The 12,924-nt window shown below is 36.7% G+C and overlaps 1 protein-coding gene across 1 annotated transcript; it reads right to left on the bottom strand.

Moving 5' to 3' along the window:
• Positions 1-1,862: 1,862 nt before the first annotated feature.
• Positions 1,863-11,889, bottom strand: LOC135682095 (ADP-ribosylation factor 2-like). The gene is made up of 4 exons (XM_089113237.1): positions 11,568-11,889; positions 5,094-5,204; positions 3,220-3,344; positions 1,863-2,680 (listed from the first exon to the last, which is right to left on the bottom strand). The coding sequence occupies exons 1-4, from the start codon at positions 11,713-11,715 to the stop codon at positions 2,516-2,518; spliced, it is 549 nt and encodes a 182-aa protein (XP_088969363.1). The 5' UTR covers positions 11,716-11,889; the 3' UTR covers positions 1,863-2,515.
• Between the last annotated feature and the right edge of the window lie 1,035 nt (positions 11,890-12,924).

Below are 12,924 nucleotides of genomic sequence, written 5' to 3'. Positions count from 1 at the left end.
GATTCAAAAATTGACTGTATATAAACTTTAAGGCATAAATGAATAAAATAAAGGGCGTATTTTGTACCTTGTACCATATTGTCAAGATTAGGTTGGGTTAAACAGGCAAATTGCTTTAAACTTTTCTCTACCATAAATTACCTTTCGCACCATTTAGCAGCTGCTAATGACAGCAATTAAGTTAATCTCAATTAAGTGGTTGATTATATGAGCCAATCTGTCCAAAGACTATTGTAATTAATTGCAGCTTGGATAGAAATTTAATTTAGCTACTCCCGAGTCCGGAATAAACGTTCCCTCAACAGTTATTACTTTGCCGTGTTTCAAGAAACTGCAAGGTATATACAACAAAGCTCGTCGCAGCATGTAGAAGCACACCAAGGACAAAAAGAAAGGGCAATAACATTATTTCGAACCGAATCTTTTTATCAAACTGTCATGTTTTGAAAACCTTTTCAATTTTTTAGAAACCAGCGTCTGATTTCCAATTCAAAGAGACTGCCAGCCAGTTACCCTGTTAATTATCATTTGGACAATTATCCACCCACCCCGTTTATTCTAGAACCCCCGTTTATTGGGATTTGGGAAATTTGCCATCCATCCGTTTATTGAAGATTCCCCGTCTATTCCAGAAAAGCTAATCTTCATCGCCTTCTCCCGGCATCGAGGCCCGCTTTTCATGCACAGCGACCTTGATGCGACAGGGAGGCTCAAATAAATCAAATTAGAGTTCGCAGAGTCTCCTCCAATTTAGCCTACGCCGTAGACCCTCCCTTCCTTCCAAACAAAGAAGGGGGGGAGGGGTCTACGACGTAGGCTATCTCCAATTAGGATTTCATCAAGTAGCTATAAATACGTTAAGGAGATCTTGGATCGTCCGATCTTGGTTTTTCTCTTCCCTCTATCTCTACAAACTTCAAAAAAAACTTTCTGACATTTGATGGGGTTAAGCATTGGAACTCCTTGCCAATTGAACTAAAGAATATCCGCAACAAAAACGCCTTTAAAAAGATGATGAAACTATACCTTATACAGAACTCCTAAGCCATAAGAATTCGTTCTACTTTTTTAAACATATCCCTAACCAGTGAAATTTACCAGCCTACCGCCTGTATACATATATATATTTTTTTTTCTATACTCTTACATCCTTAATTTTTTACTCTTACTGTTATAGACTACTTCAAACTGAAATGGAAATTATAATCTTGAGTTTAAATACGTCACTGGGACATATGACTCGATAGCTCCTGGCGAGTTTTTCTCATGTGTCCTTCAGCATAACAAACCACTTTATCTGATGTAATAAATTAATTAATATTTTGAAAATGCTAACTTTTGTATTCTAAATTTTAATTCTTGGTATATTGCAATTAACATTTGTTTTTGCTGATAAAGATTTTGAGTTTGAGTTTGAGATAGATTGAATTTCCTGGGAAAATCTTTTAAACATTGAAGGGGCTATGACACATTTGATATTCTTTAGAAGTGCCTCTTTTTATTGTATTTGTATTTTTTGTATTTGTTGCTACCTAGCATCCGAAGGTAGTTTTTAGGACACTGAGAAGCTATGCTTATCGAGCAGTGTCCTGGTCCTTCCTCTCGATGTGGCCACACCTCGTGATTCCTACGCCTGGAATTACAGAGAGCTGGCGACTCTCCCCACTCTGGGTGAAAGTCTGGTCATGCCAGGGACTCGAACCACGGACCCTTGGGTCTGTAGTCAGTGCCTCTAACAACTGAGCCGTCCTCGCATCTTTTAAAATAAGAGACCTCAGATCACAACAGTCGGCTTTATTCTGCGTCAAGGCATGAGGAATGGCATTGGATAGTCAATCAGATCCCTTTAGAAAAACTAACAATAAGCTTTATTGCAAATATCATTGTCAGCAACTGTAAACTATCTGTAAGTTTAAATATTTCCAAAACTGGTTTATGCATAGTTGCTATCATATTCTCGTAAGTAGCTACTTTATATAGGCAGATACATTGACATTATATATAGCCGGATAAAGAAAAACAATTGAAAGCAAGGAGGCATGGGATATGTGAGGGCAGAAATAGAGCTCAATAGTGATGCTTGCTATAGTTTTGCTTGGCTACACAAAAAGAACCGCAATAAAGCAAGCACCAAGCGTCACTGCCTATCACAAAAAACATAAAGGAAGAAAAAGTCATAGGTACTTTTATGTAAAAGATATAACGTAGTATTTGCCTCTCGACACAATTTGAATATATCTCATCGTATGGTTGGTTGCCTTGTAGACAAACCCCTATCTTTGGAATTATCAATATGACGCAGAGAAAAATATTCTACTCATTTCTATAACCCATCATTAATGTTACGTGCAAACAGACCTTTCGTGCATTCGCATTGACGAGTCTATTCTAGTACCAATTTTACTATTAATACATAAAAAAGCAGCGAACATTGGGTCTGTGTTCAAGAATAGAAATATAAGCATTTCTTTACGCTTGATTTTGGACGTAAATCCTTTAACAGCAGCAAAGTTGCCTATTTCTTCCTATTTTTAAGCTGTTTTGAAAGCCAGTCGAGCCCTTCATATAGTCCATCACCATTTGTGGCACAGGTTGCTTGAATGTACCACTCCCTGCTTCTTAGGTTGTGCAGGGCAAGCTTATCTGTGATCTCCGCTGCAGCCATCGCATTTGGCAAATCCTGAATTAGCAGACATTTTTATTAAGAGGTGTCAGGATAAAGCTTCGACTGAAGGGTCTTTAACCTTCAATATAGCTTTATTTGATCAGAAAGGCCAAATTATACCATGCCCTATTATCGACCTTGCATTAAAAACTGAAATAGATTCTCTCTATATTTTGCTAAGACAGCTCTAAATTTTGAAATCTTTTCTCAAAATTTAGAAATAAATTTTGGAATCCAATTAAATAAGTCGTATTACCAGCCTCTTGAAGTTGTGTATAATCATTATTCTTGTGGAAGTCACTGGATATTGGCTTCGATACCTTGGCTTGCCAATTGATATTATGAATTAGACAATAAATGGATAGAATGATACAATAGCATGATGGACTATAGAAAAAATCCTAGTCTGAATAATATATACAACTTCTTCTAGATGTTTGCTTGCTTGAAAATTTTTTCAATTTGGTTGCTCTACATCTACTTCATATACATTGGTACTATGTAAAGATTATGAAAATTTGCAAGGTTATTTTGAAATTGATGAAGCAACAAACCTGCTTATTAGCAAATACCAATAGTACTGCATCTCTGAGTTCATCTTCGCTCAACATTCTGTTAAGCTCATCCCTGGCTTCTGCTACTCTTTCCCTGTCATTTGAGTCAACAACAAAAATCAAGCCTAGAAAGAAATGGAAAATGTTCACTGCAATGCTACAATGTAAAATGAAACAGAAAAGTATATATATTTCCTGATCTTAATGCTGCCATTCTTCAATAAGCAACATAAATCCATACTTGAGAACTATCCAAAACTATTTCAGAAATCCATAATATAAAATAACACTCAGGCAATTGCAGATAGAAGAAAGAACACAGTATGAGGACAAGCAAAAGCATTTATTAGTGGGAGGCTTTTAAAGACCCATTAACACGTTGCCAAAGAAGGAATATTTTATACAGATAGCCAATGCTAAAATTTGCAATGAAAAGTAAAAACTCTAACAAATCTCACAATTCTTTAAATTCAATAAATATATGCCACCACCACCCAGTTTTTTTTACAAAAGTTATTGTTGAAAAATTGATATTCTCTTTCAAACTTGTCAATCGTTTTTTTACTTTGTTAGAGTAGCTTTCTTCTATTTTGCTCAATTCTATCTTTATTCTATTTATTTAACAAGCCAGGGGCCTCGGTAAGCATTTGGGTTTGAAACTGAGCTGAACATTAATTAAATTGGTTGCCAATAGTTATTAAATTTCTTCTAGTAGTTATCAAGAAAATTTATTCTTGACAATGATTGAACTATTTTTTCTATTCTATATTTGTTATATATTATCATGAAGATACCCCTTCTTGGGGTGGGGTGCACAGGGTATGCCCAAACCAACTTCTCCACATCCCATTGAAAACCCTTTTCAATCTGGAACCCAACAGAGGAAAAAGGATGCAACACCAATACCATCCCAGTATACCTTGGCAGCTTACCATTGCACATCAAAATTCTATAAGTTGGGATGAGACATACTTGGGAAAATTTGAAGGCAGTATAGTTCTTCTGTTGATATTCTAATGTGTCATGCATTATTGCTTAACTTGTTCCTAAAATTTGTTAGACTGTCATAATGCTGCATTCATGTCAAACTCAAAACTCAGTGGTGTTACAGAACAAAGTTACCTTAAGTTAACGAACTGAGGGTCCCAAACCTTTAGGGGCCCCCAGCAACAATTTTTCCTTGTTACTTTTCCTAGGGGATGCTGCTGCTTTCCTAACAACACTAATAAAATCATTGGGTATAATGAAAAAATTAACAAAATTTTTTAACATCTTCAATGGGCTTAAACCTAAGTATGTTATAGATATTTTAATGCAGTTTCTGTTCATCCCTAGCATGATATAGTTTCAAAATTTTTCTTGCCACCAGCAATGGAGGTGACCTTTACAAAGCCCTTGATCAATCTTAACATTAAAGTTTTGTCAGCCCTGATAGAGTTGTACCAAGGACATACTTGTTCTCTAGAGGTTAGCAAAATTGGTGCCCTGTGGCCCCTATAACTGAAAGCTGGCCCCTAGCTAGCCCCCCTCCAGATTAAAGGCTACATTTGCCCCTGCCTCCCTCCTTTTGAATGATAGTGGTTAACTGCATCTTATTTCATGCATCTTATTTCATTTTACAAAAGACCAGTGATAGCATCATATCTTAATTTTGAAGATATTTATTTGATCATTGTTCTTGCATTTTATACACCAAAGACTGAAGAGTGCCAGATGCAAACTTAAGCATATTTGAAAATTCTTGTCTTTTTCAAAACCAGTTCTCAAATTCTGTACTGCAAGAAATGTTTCATAATAATTGCACTCAATTTTTTCAAATTATAAAATAATTTCCTGTACCAAAAGCAGCAATAAATAACAAACATTAATCTCACCTTGCGTATTTTGATAATAATGCCTCCAAAGTGGCCTGATTTTGTCTTGTCCACCAACATCCCACACAGTAAAGCTTATATTCTTATACTCTACAGTCTCAACATTGAATCCTTAGAGAGAATGATAAATTAAAATTAACTTTCATTTTATAAAATGCATTTGCAGAAACTGCATTTACAGAAACTACTTTAATGAAGCCTGGTATATAGGGACAAAATATTGGCTAACTTATTTTAAAGTCATTAACATATATATACCCATAAATATAAGAATAGGACATTAAAATACGTTACAGAAAAAAAATGGTTATGTGGTGTACATTTTAAATTGAAACGATCTTATTCAAAGCGACTAGTATTGCAGATGAATTGTAGAGACTAGTATTGCAGATGAATTGTAGAGTCAAATTGAGAATGTTTCTATTGGCGCCATAAGGGAAATCTTCATTGCCATATATTAAAAGCTGAGTTAGAGCATTATCTGACAGTTTTGTATGTCGAGGAGGTCGTAATATGTCAAAGACTCCAGCAAGAAGATCTGGTCGTTGAGCAGTGAAAGAAGGGCAAAGCAACAAGAAATGTTTGGCATCCTCAATGCCATCATTAGAAGGGCACATTTGTTTTAAAGTATCCCTAAAATTGTGTTTGAATTTGTGAGAGTTTAACTTGCTTAGATCAACTCTGAGTTGAGTAAGAAGGGATAAACCTATTGGGTCATGAGTTCCAAAGACAGAAATTCCTTGAAAATGGCGACAGATGGTGCAAGTCTAAGCTCTGGTTCAATATTGTTCCATTCAGATAAACAGTGAGAATAAAAACTAGATTTGAATTTTTCTGTTCTCGCTATTATTTACTGCTATTACTATTACTGCGAAGAGAGTAATGTGACTGATGAAGCTGAGGGATTGGATTCATCATAACTGGGGGTGAAATTATTTACAATCCTGTAAAGCAAAGTAAGATGTTTGCTCCACCTACAAGAAATTAATGATTCCCAGCTGAGCCCTGCATACAATTTTTGTCGGCAAGTTCCCCTCCATGTACCAGTTATAGCTAGAGCAGCAGAATACTGAACAGACTTTATCTCTTCCATAAGACTTGGTAAAAATGTATTCTGACTGAGTTGGCACATTTTAGCTGGGATATGGTATATAACATCTTCATAATCCAGGTGAGGTCGTACATAGAGCTTATATAGTTCATTCAAAGTATTCTTTAAATTGAACTGACTGAAGCGGGAACTTTGCTTGGTATTGTTGCTGCCTGATGCACTCTTTGTAATATGCATGGCAGGTGCATGTCTCCACACACATCCATATTGTCCAAGGCCTTCAAATCATTGCACGCACAAAACAAAGAATTTGCCATAAAAATTTCTTATTGATTATGTTTCAAAGATTTCTAAAGCAGCAGCCAAATTCAAAGGCAGCTTTGTCTTTTTTCAGGGTTTTGCTAAAATATTCCTATACGGGATTGTTCAACAAGTTATGACAAGATCCCTTAACATAACAGTTATTTAGCCAAGAGGGTACCAAGGAGGTGCCAAGGAGAAGTAATCTGTAATCAACACCTGGTGCCTTGATAACTTTCAAAACTCAGTGATTTAAACTTTTGATCCAAGATTTGTCTTCACTCTTGATTATTGTTTTCTTTGGTGATCATGGTGAAAGGAAACAAAATGGAGCTGGCAACATTTATTGGTTGGGAAAAAATGGAATTATTAGGAATGGAAGCAAGAAAGCTGTGGCAAAATATGCTTGTTACAGGGCAGACCAATACCCTAACCTGTGGATTCTGGCACATATCATGAATTGTGATCTTTGGCTCAAACTCTGTAGAGAGAGCTTCAGCATTCTCCAGATGTAAATGTCGGATAGAAGACTATGAATGTCACACAGTATTATGGAGATGCCACTTTGCATTGCAATCAATGATGATATATGGACTGAAGGAGAAATAGAAAATACCTTGAAATGGTCAAAAGAGTTCTATCTTTCAAAGAGCAGAAAGCTTTTTAGTTGGTAATGTTAGGGAAGGCTCAGAAGCCTATAGCTAAGCCCTAACATGGGAGGGAGAAGGGATTTTGAAGAGAGAGAGGAAAGCTTGTTTATCTTTTTTGTGAATAAAGACAGTATCTGGAAAGCAGAAAGGAAAATTTCCTGAGTATGGCAAAGAGACTTCATGTCTCAGGGGACCTGGGATAATATAGTGACCTCCTAGGATAATAATTACGACACAACGCTGATCATCAAGTGACTGAAGAAACTTTGATGAGGCAAATGGCTTTGGATTGGACTTTGTCAAGAGGTGCACGGAAGGTTTAGGAGCACCACCCAAAATATGGGAGCAGTATTGATTTGCCCCAAACCACAGTGAGTTCACCTTAAGACAGGAAACCAAATCACTTAAGGCACTAATAGCCAGAGCCGTGGTACTACCTCCTGCCATGAGACCGGCTCATCTATGATCTAAATAAATTAATAGTGTTTTTATAGTGTTTTTCTTAAAAGCTGTGAGGGTCCCTTGGCAATGACACATGATTAGAGTTTTAAAATAACCTTTGTTAAACTATATAACCTAAGAACATGAAATACTATGAAAGCCAGGTTCATAATAAACCAAATCTGCCTGCAAACTCTTTAGGTAGTTTGCCATGATCTTTTATGCCACAACCTTCAGTTGTGCACATAAGTGTAAAAAACTATTCTAGAGTATAAGGGTATCAATTAAGAGTGAAAATGAAATAAGATAAGTATTGTACATGATGATTGATTATATATTCTGTTATCAAACCAAAGAAAGATTATGCTGATCTAGGAGAAACTTAATTCTTCATTCACCCTAAGCAATAGGACACACCCACATCACACCCATGCCTCAAAATGCCACACTCTTTTTCAGGTGTGCAGGAACATTTTATAAAATTTTTTGGGTTTGCACTTGCAATACTCTACAGTCTGTGTCAACAGTCTGGGCCAATTGACAATCCTCCCTGGTAAGAGGAAATAACTGGCAATATTACTCATATTTGTTGTAAAATTGCTTTACACTATATTCATATTTGTAAAGTAAAAATTCTTGGCTTACAGAAGTTGTTATCATCGTCACTTGTACCTATTGTATAAGTAATTTTGAATGTTGAAGGGAAGAGGGAAGCCAGGCTAAAAGGCCCGCTAAAAGGGAAGCCTGTGGGGTAAACCAGTCTGCAGAGCGTGGCATGTGCCCACACACGATTTTTCAGGGGCTTGTCTAATGCACATAAAAACATAGGGCTGCACACAAATTTTTCTGGGTACTGGAAAATTTTAAAGGATCACCCTTCTTGAAATGTTGCTAAACAAGGTTTTTACTTTGAAGTTTTGAAATGCTTGTGTTGGTTAGCATCAGATCCATCTGGTTGTCACAAGTTGAAAAAGTTGCTGTCTATAGCTAAATTAGAGAACATTTGCCACTTTTGCTATGTGCATTTGGTGAGCAGATTGAGTTTCTCTAGATGACATTCTCCTCCCCAGTTGCTCAGTGGAATCTCAAAGCTTTGTGAGGTTAGAAGAAGGGGGGTCTGTGAGTATTCCCCCAGGAAAATTTTTAAGGGTCACACCCTATAGATTACGGCAGAATGGCATCCTCGAGTGATCTCATATCTCAGTATTTTGATTTAGTATTTTGAAATGAGCTATGTTTTCCCTAAAGCCATTGATGCTCAGAATTAACATCTACTGACTAGCTTATTCCAATTCTCTGAGAAACTACAGTCTAATTCTCAATTTCCTAAGTGAGGGATGGTATGAAGACAGGGGCAAAACTGCTGGAGGGTATGAGGGGTCTTGCAGCCCCAATCTTCAAAAAAGCAGATTTTGTCTGGCAAATTTATGGCTGCCAGCATATTGGTCAGACAAATAAGGAAATTTTGGTAAGGTCGCACTTTTATTGCTACTTTTTGCCCCAGCGTGATTTTGAATTTATGGTCTTTTCCCCCATCTTTTTTACAATCTCCGCCCAGTTGGGAAAACAAAACAAAAACAAGGCAAGCAACAGCAACAGCAACATATATACATTTCTGTCTTTCGTCTCGAGCTCGACATGCACATGTTTATCTTCGCCTCGAGGTGCAGAAGTAGAGTCTGAAGTATTGATAGAGAGCAGAAGTATAGATGGAAAGTAAAGTGTGTTTGATGCAATAAGGAAATTAACACAGGGCATGCCCCCGCCCACTTTTTGCAAAACAAGAGAGCTTTTTCAAAATCTTCTGTTATAATTGCTAAATTCTCCCTTGCCCGCCCCCTTTCCATCCTGCCTCAGTGCCCATGGAACACTGACAATTTTAGAAGCATCATAAATCAAATCATGAATGATATGCCAACTCAGAATACGTTGTTGAGAAAAATCAAACAATATTTTCTTTTCAAAATGTATGAAAATTTCATCATACATTCATAGGGAGTTATGCCTCGAAATTCTCTTAAGTTTTTACATTTACAGTCTGAAAGTATTGCACCCTTCATCAAAAAATGGCCGAACAGCTGCCAAAGTTAATTAACTAAAAAAATTCAAATAGCTGTAACAAATAACAAAAAGTTTTAAGCCTATAGCTCAAGCGGGAAATAACAGAAAATTTATAAAGGAATTGTAATTAGGTATGAATTGCAAAAAACTTTCAAGTTTCTTCTATTTCTGAACATTACCCATGATTATGGAAACATGAAAATTGAGCTTTGGTGATAGGTGTGCCTGTAAAATATTTCCAATAAAAAACTTTTCTTTGCTTGAGGATTTTTGTTATGGTGAATTCAGAGATACTGACTTTGTGCTTTGGTGTCTAAAATGTTTAAATTCCTAACGGAGCAACCAAAACTTTAAAATCAAACTCAGAAAATGCAACTGAAGCTCTTTTTTGTTGAAACATTGTAGTCTGCGTAGCTGTTTCTAAATTCTGAAATTTCCAAGCTGTGTTCTGTTGTTCCACTGTGATCAAATTGATACCCTACATCAATCTCTCTCTTAACTGATAAAAATCTGCTTAATTAATTGAAATTGCTCTCTCTCTTAACAGATTGGTGACTTAGAAAGTGAAAACTATTTTTCTTTCATAAAAAAGACATGACTCACAAATGCTTGCTTTTTGGAAACAAATGTTTATAGCCAATACCAGAAAATCTAGAGGCATATTTTTTTACTTTTAAAAAACAGCCTGAGTTTTACTCCGTAGAGATGATTCTATGGACTGGGTTATTTTAAAATCAACTGACTGAGTGAACTTTTGGGGGGATACATTTCAACCCCACACCCAGAAGTTTGGCGAAGTACAAGAGAGGGGGTCAAAAAAATTGAAGTTTATTCATACAAAATATATGATTGACCCCATGCTGAATTATAATCTGAAGTCGAAATTTTGTGGAATGCTTGAAAGTGCATTTGCAGGAAATAATTGCTATGCACACATTGTGAGGCAAATTGACAAGTACTTTGTCCATTAGAAGCTTGCTGCATGCATTGGATCAAAACTGAACAGTGTGCACACATTGCATACTTTGTCAGCACTTTTGCACACATGCACACATTTATATTTGCTTTTGCACACACAAGATCTTGTCAAGAACTGTCATGCTCTGCAGACTGGGGGGTAAATGATAGGCTAGATGTTGCTCGATGTCCAAATAAGTACTTATGGAAAATCAAACAATTTAAATGATGATTAAATGAAATTTAATCAGAGTTAATTTCACGAGGGGCTTTTGAGCGTTAACTAAATCGCTTGAGATTATTGTTATTACTTATTCATTATGTTTTCTTGTGCCATGCTTCCTCAAGTTTTTCCTTGTTTAGAGGCAATGCAGGGAGTTTTCGGCCTCCTGAGAATTTGATTTGTTAAACTAGGGTTAGATGTGTGTTTCGTGGCGTTTTTATTCCCTTGTTTAATCTAGGGGTATTTAATGTTTTGGCATTGCGGTGGTCTCATCTTGCTTGGTAAGCCACAATACAACTAGACTGTTTTATTGTATTTTCCCAGCCCTCCCTCCCTCATTTTGTTTCTTTATGCAAAATGTCTTTTCAGTATATAGCTTTGTGTGTTGAGTTTCTTTTATGGCATCGTTAAAACCTCTCATACCTTAAGGCATCTTTTATGCTTTTTAGCGTTTTTCTGATGCTATTAGGTAGGACTGGTGCATCGGCTATTAGTGGGGAAAAGAGGCTTTTCCTGTCCATTCCCTCCCAATTACAATCATATTAGGAAGTTAATGTATAACTTTCCTAGTAACCCCTTCATGGTAGGTTGATCGATTTGCGCTGATGCACCAACGGCCCAACTCGCTCTCGATGATGTGGGAACGTAGCCTCATGACTGACCTTCTGATGTCTATGGCAGTTTTTCTGAGGGAGCTTTATGCCCTACATGTTGCATTGGTATTTCATTCCCGAGTTAGTAAATTAACAGAATATGCTAGTTTTGAAATAACAGTTAATCATATATCTCACCAATGGTTGGTATAGTTGTAACTATTTCTCCAAGCTTTAGCTTGTAAAGGATGGTTGTCTTGCCAGCCGCATCCAAACCAACCATGAGAATCCTCATCTCCTTTTTACTAAAAATGCTGCTAAAGAGTCTTGCAAATGCACCACCCATAACTGTAAAATCCAATGAGTCTCCAACAAGAAGTCTTTACAAATTATCAACGCGCGCTGAGCTTTTTATGATCGGCTTATTTATTTATTTATTCAACGAGATTTTTTATCAAACTCCCAGAGTTTCAACAGTCAGTATAACTAGGCCGCCAAGAAAAGAAAATAAGTTCTGCCTCGTTTCTAAATTCCCGATACACCCAAATTGTACACCAACACCAATGTCTTTGTCCCCATAGTGGTTGTGATTTACGCATTCACGCACAATTTTTTGACTTTTCACGCATTCACGTACTGCAAAATTGGATTTTTACACTCACGCAAACAATAAATGTAATATCAGCTATTGCTCATCAGAGCCCTGTCACTGTGGCCCTGTTTGAAGGGCTACAACGCTACTTTCAAACTTCGAATACTAATTTGAGATTTAAATATTAGTTGTTTATTATGCACCAATTTGAGGCAATTTTTTAAATTACCATTCGAAATTTCCTTCACGAATTCACGGATAGTTGAAGCCTTTTCACGACATAACGCAAGGAAAACTCGTGTTTCACGCTTCACGAATGCGAATAAAATGACAGAGTTATATTGACAAAGAGTGATGCAAAGGTTTGTGTAAGTTTTTAGTCTACAAGCCAACAAGGCTTGTCTCGCCAACCCAAACAAGGCTTGCCTCGCCACGGTCCTGTTGAGGAGGCATGCAAAGGAAAACAATTAAAAAGTTCATTTTATATGCAAGACATAAAAAATCGAGATATCACTATTTCACGCAAGAAAATATGGCATATAATGCATCATGCAAAAATAAGGGGGCTCCTTTGTGCATTTCTCAATATTTTCTTATCCCTTTTCCATTAGTGTAGAGCCAAAAAATGTAATGGGGGGCATAGCGCCTTCTCTATCTTGCATATAAAATGAACTTTTTAATTGTTTTCCTTCGCATTCCTCCTCGACAGGGCCGTGGCGAGGCAAGCCTTGTTTGGGTTGGCGAGACAAGCCTTGTTGGCTTGTAGACTAAAAACTTACACAAACCTTTGCATCACTCTTTGTCAATATAACTATGTAATTTAATTCGCAATTTATATGATAATAACAGACTCCTAATAGTTTTGTCAAAACTTGTATCGGGAAACGCATAGAATATAGTTACTACCCGATGCGGCGCCATGGTTGCCGCCGAAGGAGCAGGAAATTTTCGAATTTTGATACT

This window comes from Rhopilema esculentum, chromosome 16 (assembly GCF_057945365.1).
Source record: "Rhopilema esculentum isolate cy_ngs chromosome 16, ASM5794536v1, whole genome shotgun sequence".
In the NCBI taxonomy this organism is placed as follows: domain Eukaryota; kingdom Metazoa; phylum Cnidaria; class Scyphozoa; order Rhizostomeae; family Rhizostomatidae; genus Rhopilema; species Rhopilema esculentum.
The sequence above is the reverse complement of the archived record's forward strand: the minus strand, read 5'-3'. Positions and strand labels throughout refer to the sequence as shown.

Excerpts from the sequence above, each read along its gene's own strand:
- LOC135682095 (XM_089113237.1), bottom strand. The coding sequence starts at position 11,715 with ATGGGTGGTGCATTTGCAAGACTCTTTAGCAGCATTTTTAGTAAAAAG. Across the intron at positions 3,345-5,093 it reads TTATTATCAAAATACGCAAG|GCTTGATTTTTGTTGTTGAC; the intron begins GTGAGATTAATG and ends ATTTCTTTCTAG. Across the intron at positions 2,681-3,219 it reads TGGTATTTGCTAATAAGCAG|GATTTGCCAAATGCGATGGC; the intron begins GTTTGTTGCTTC and ends CTGCTAATTCAG.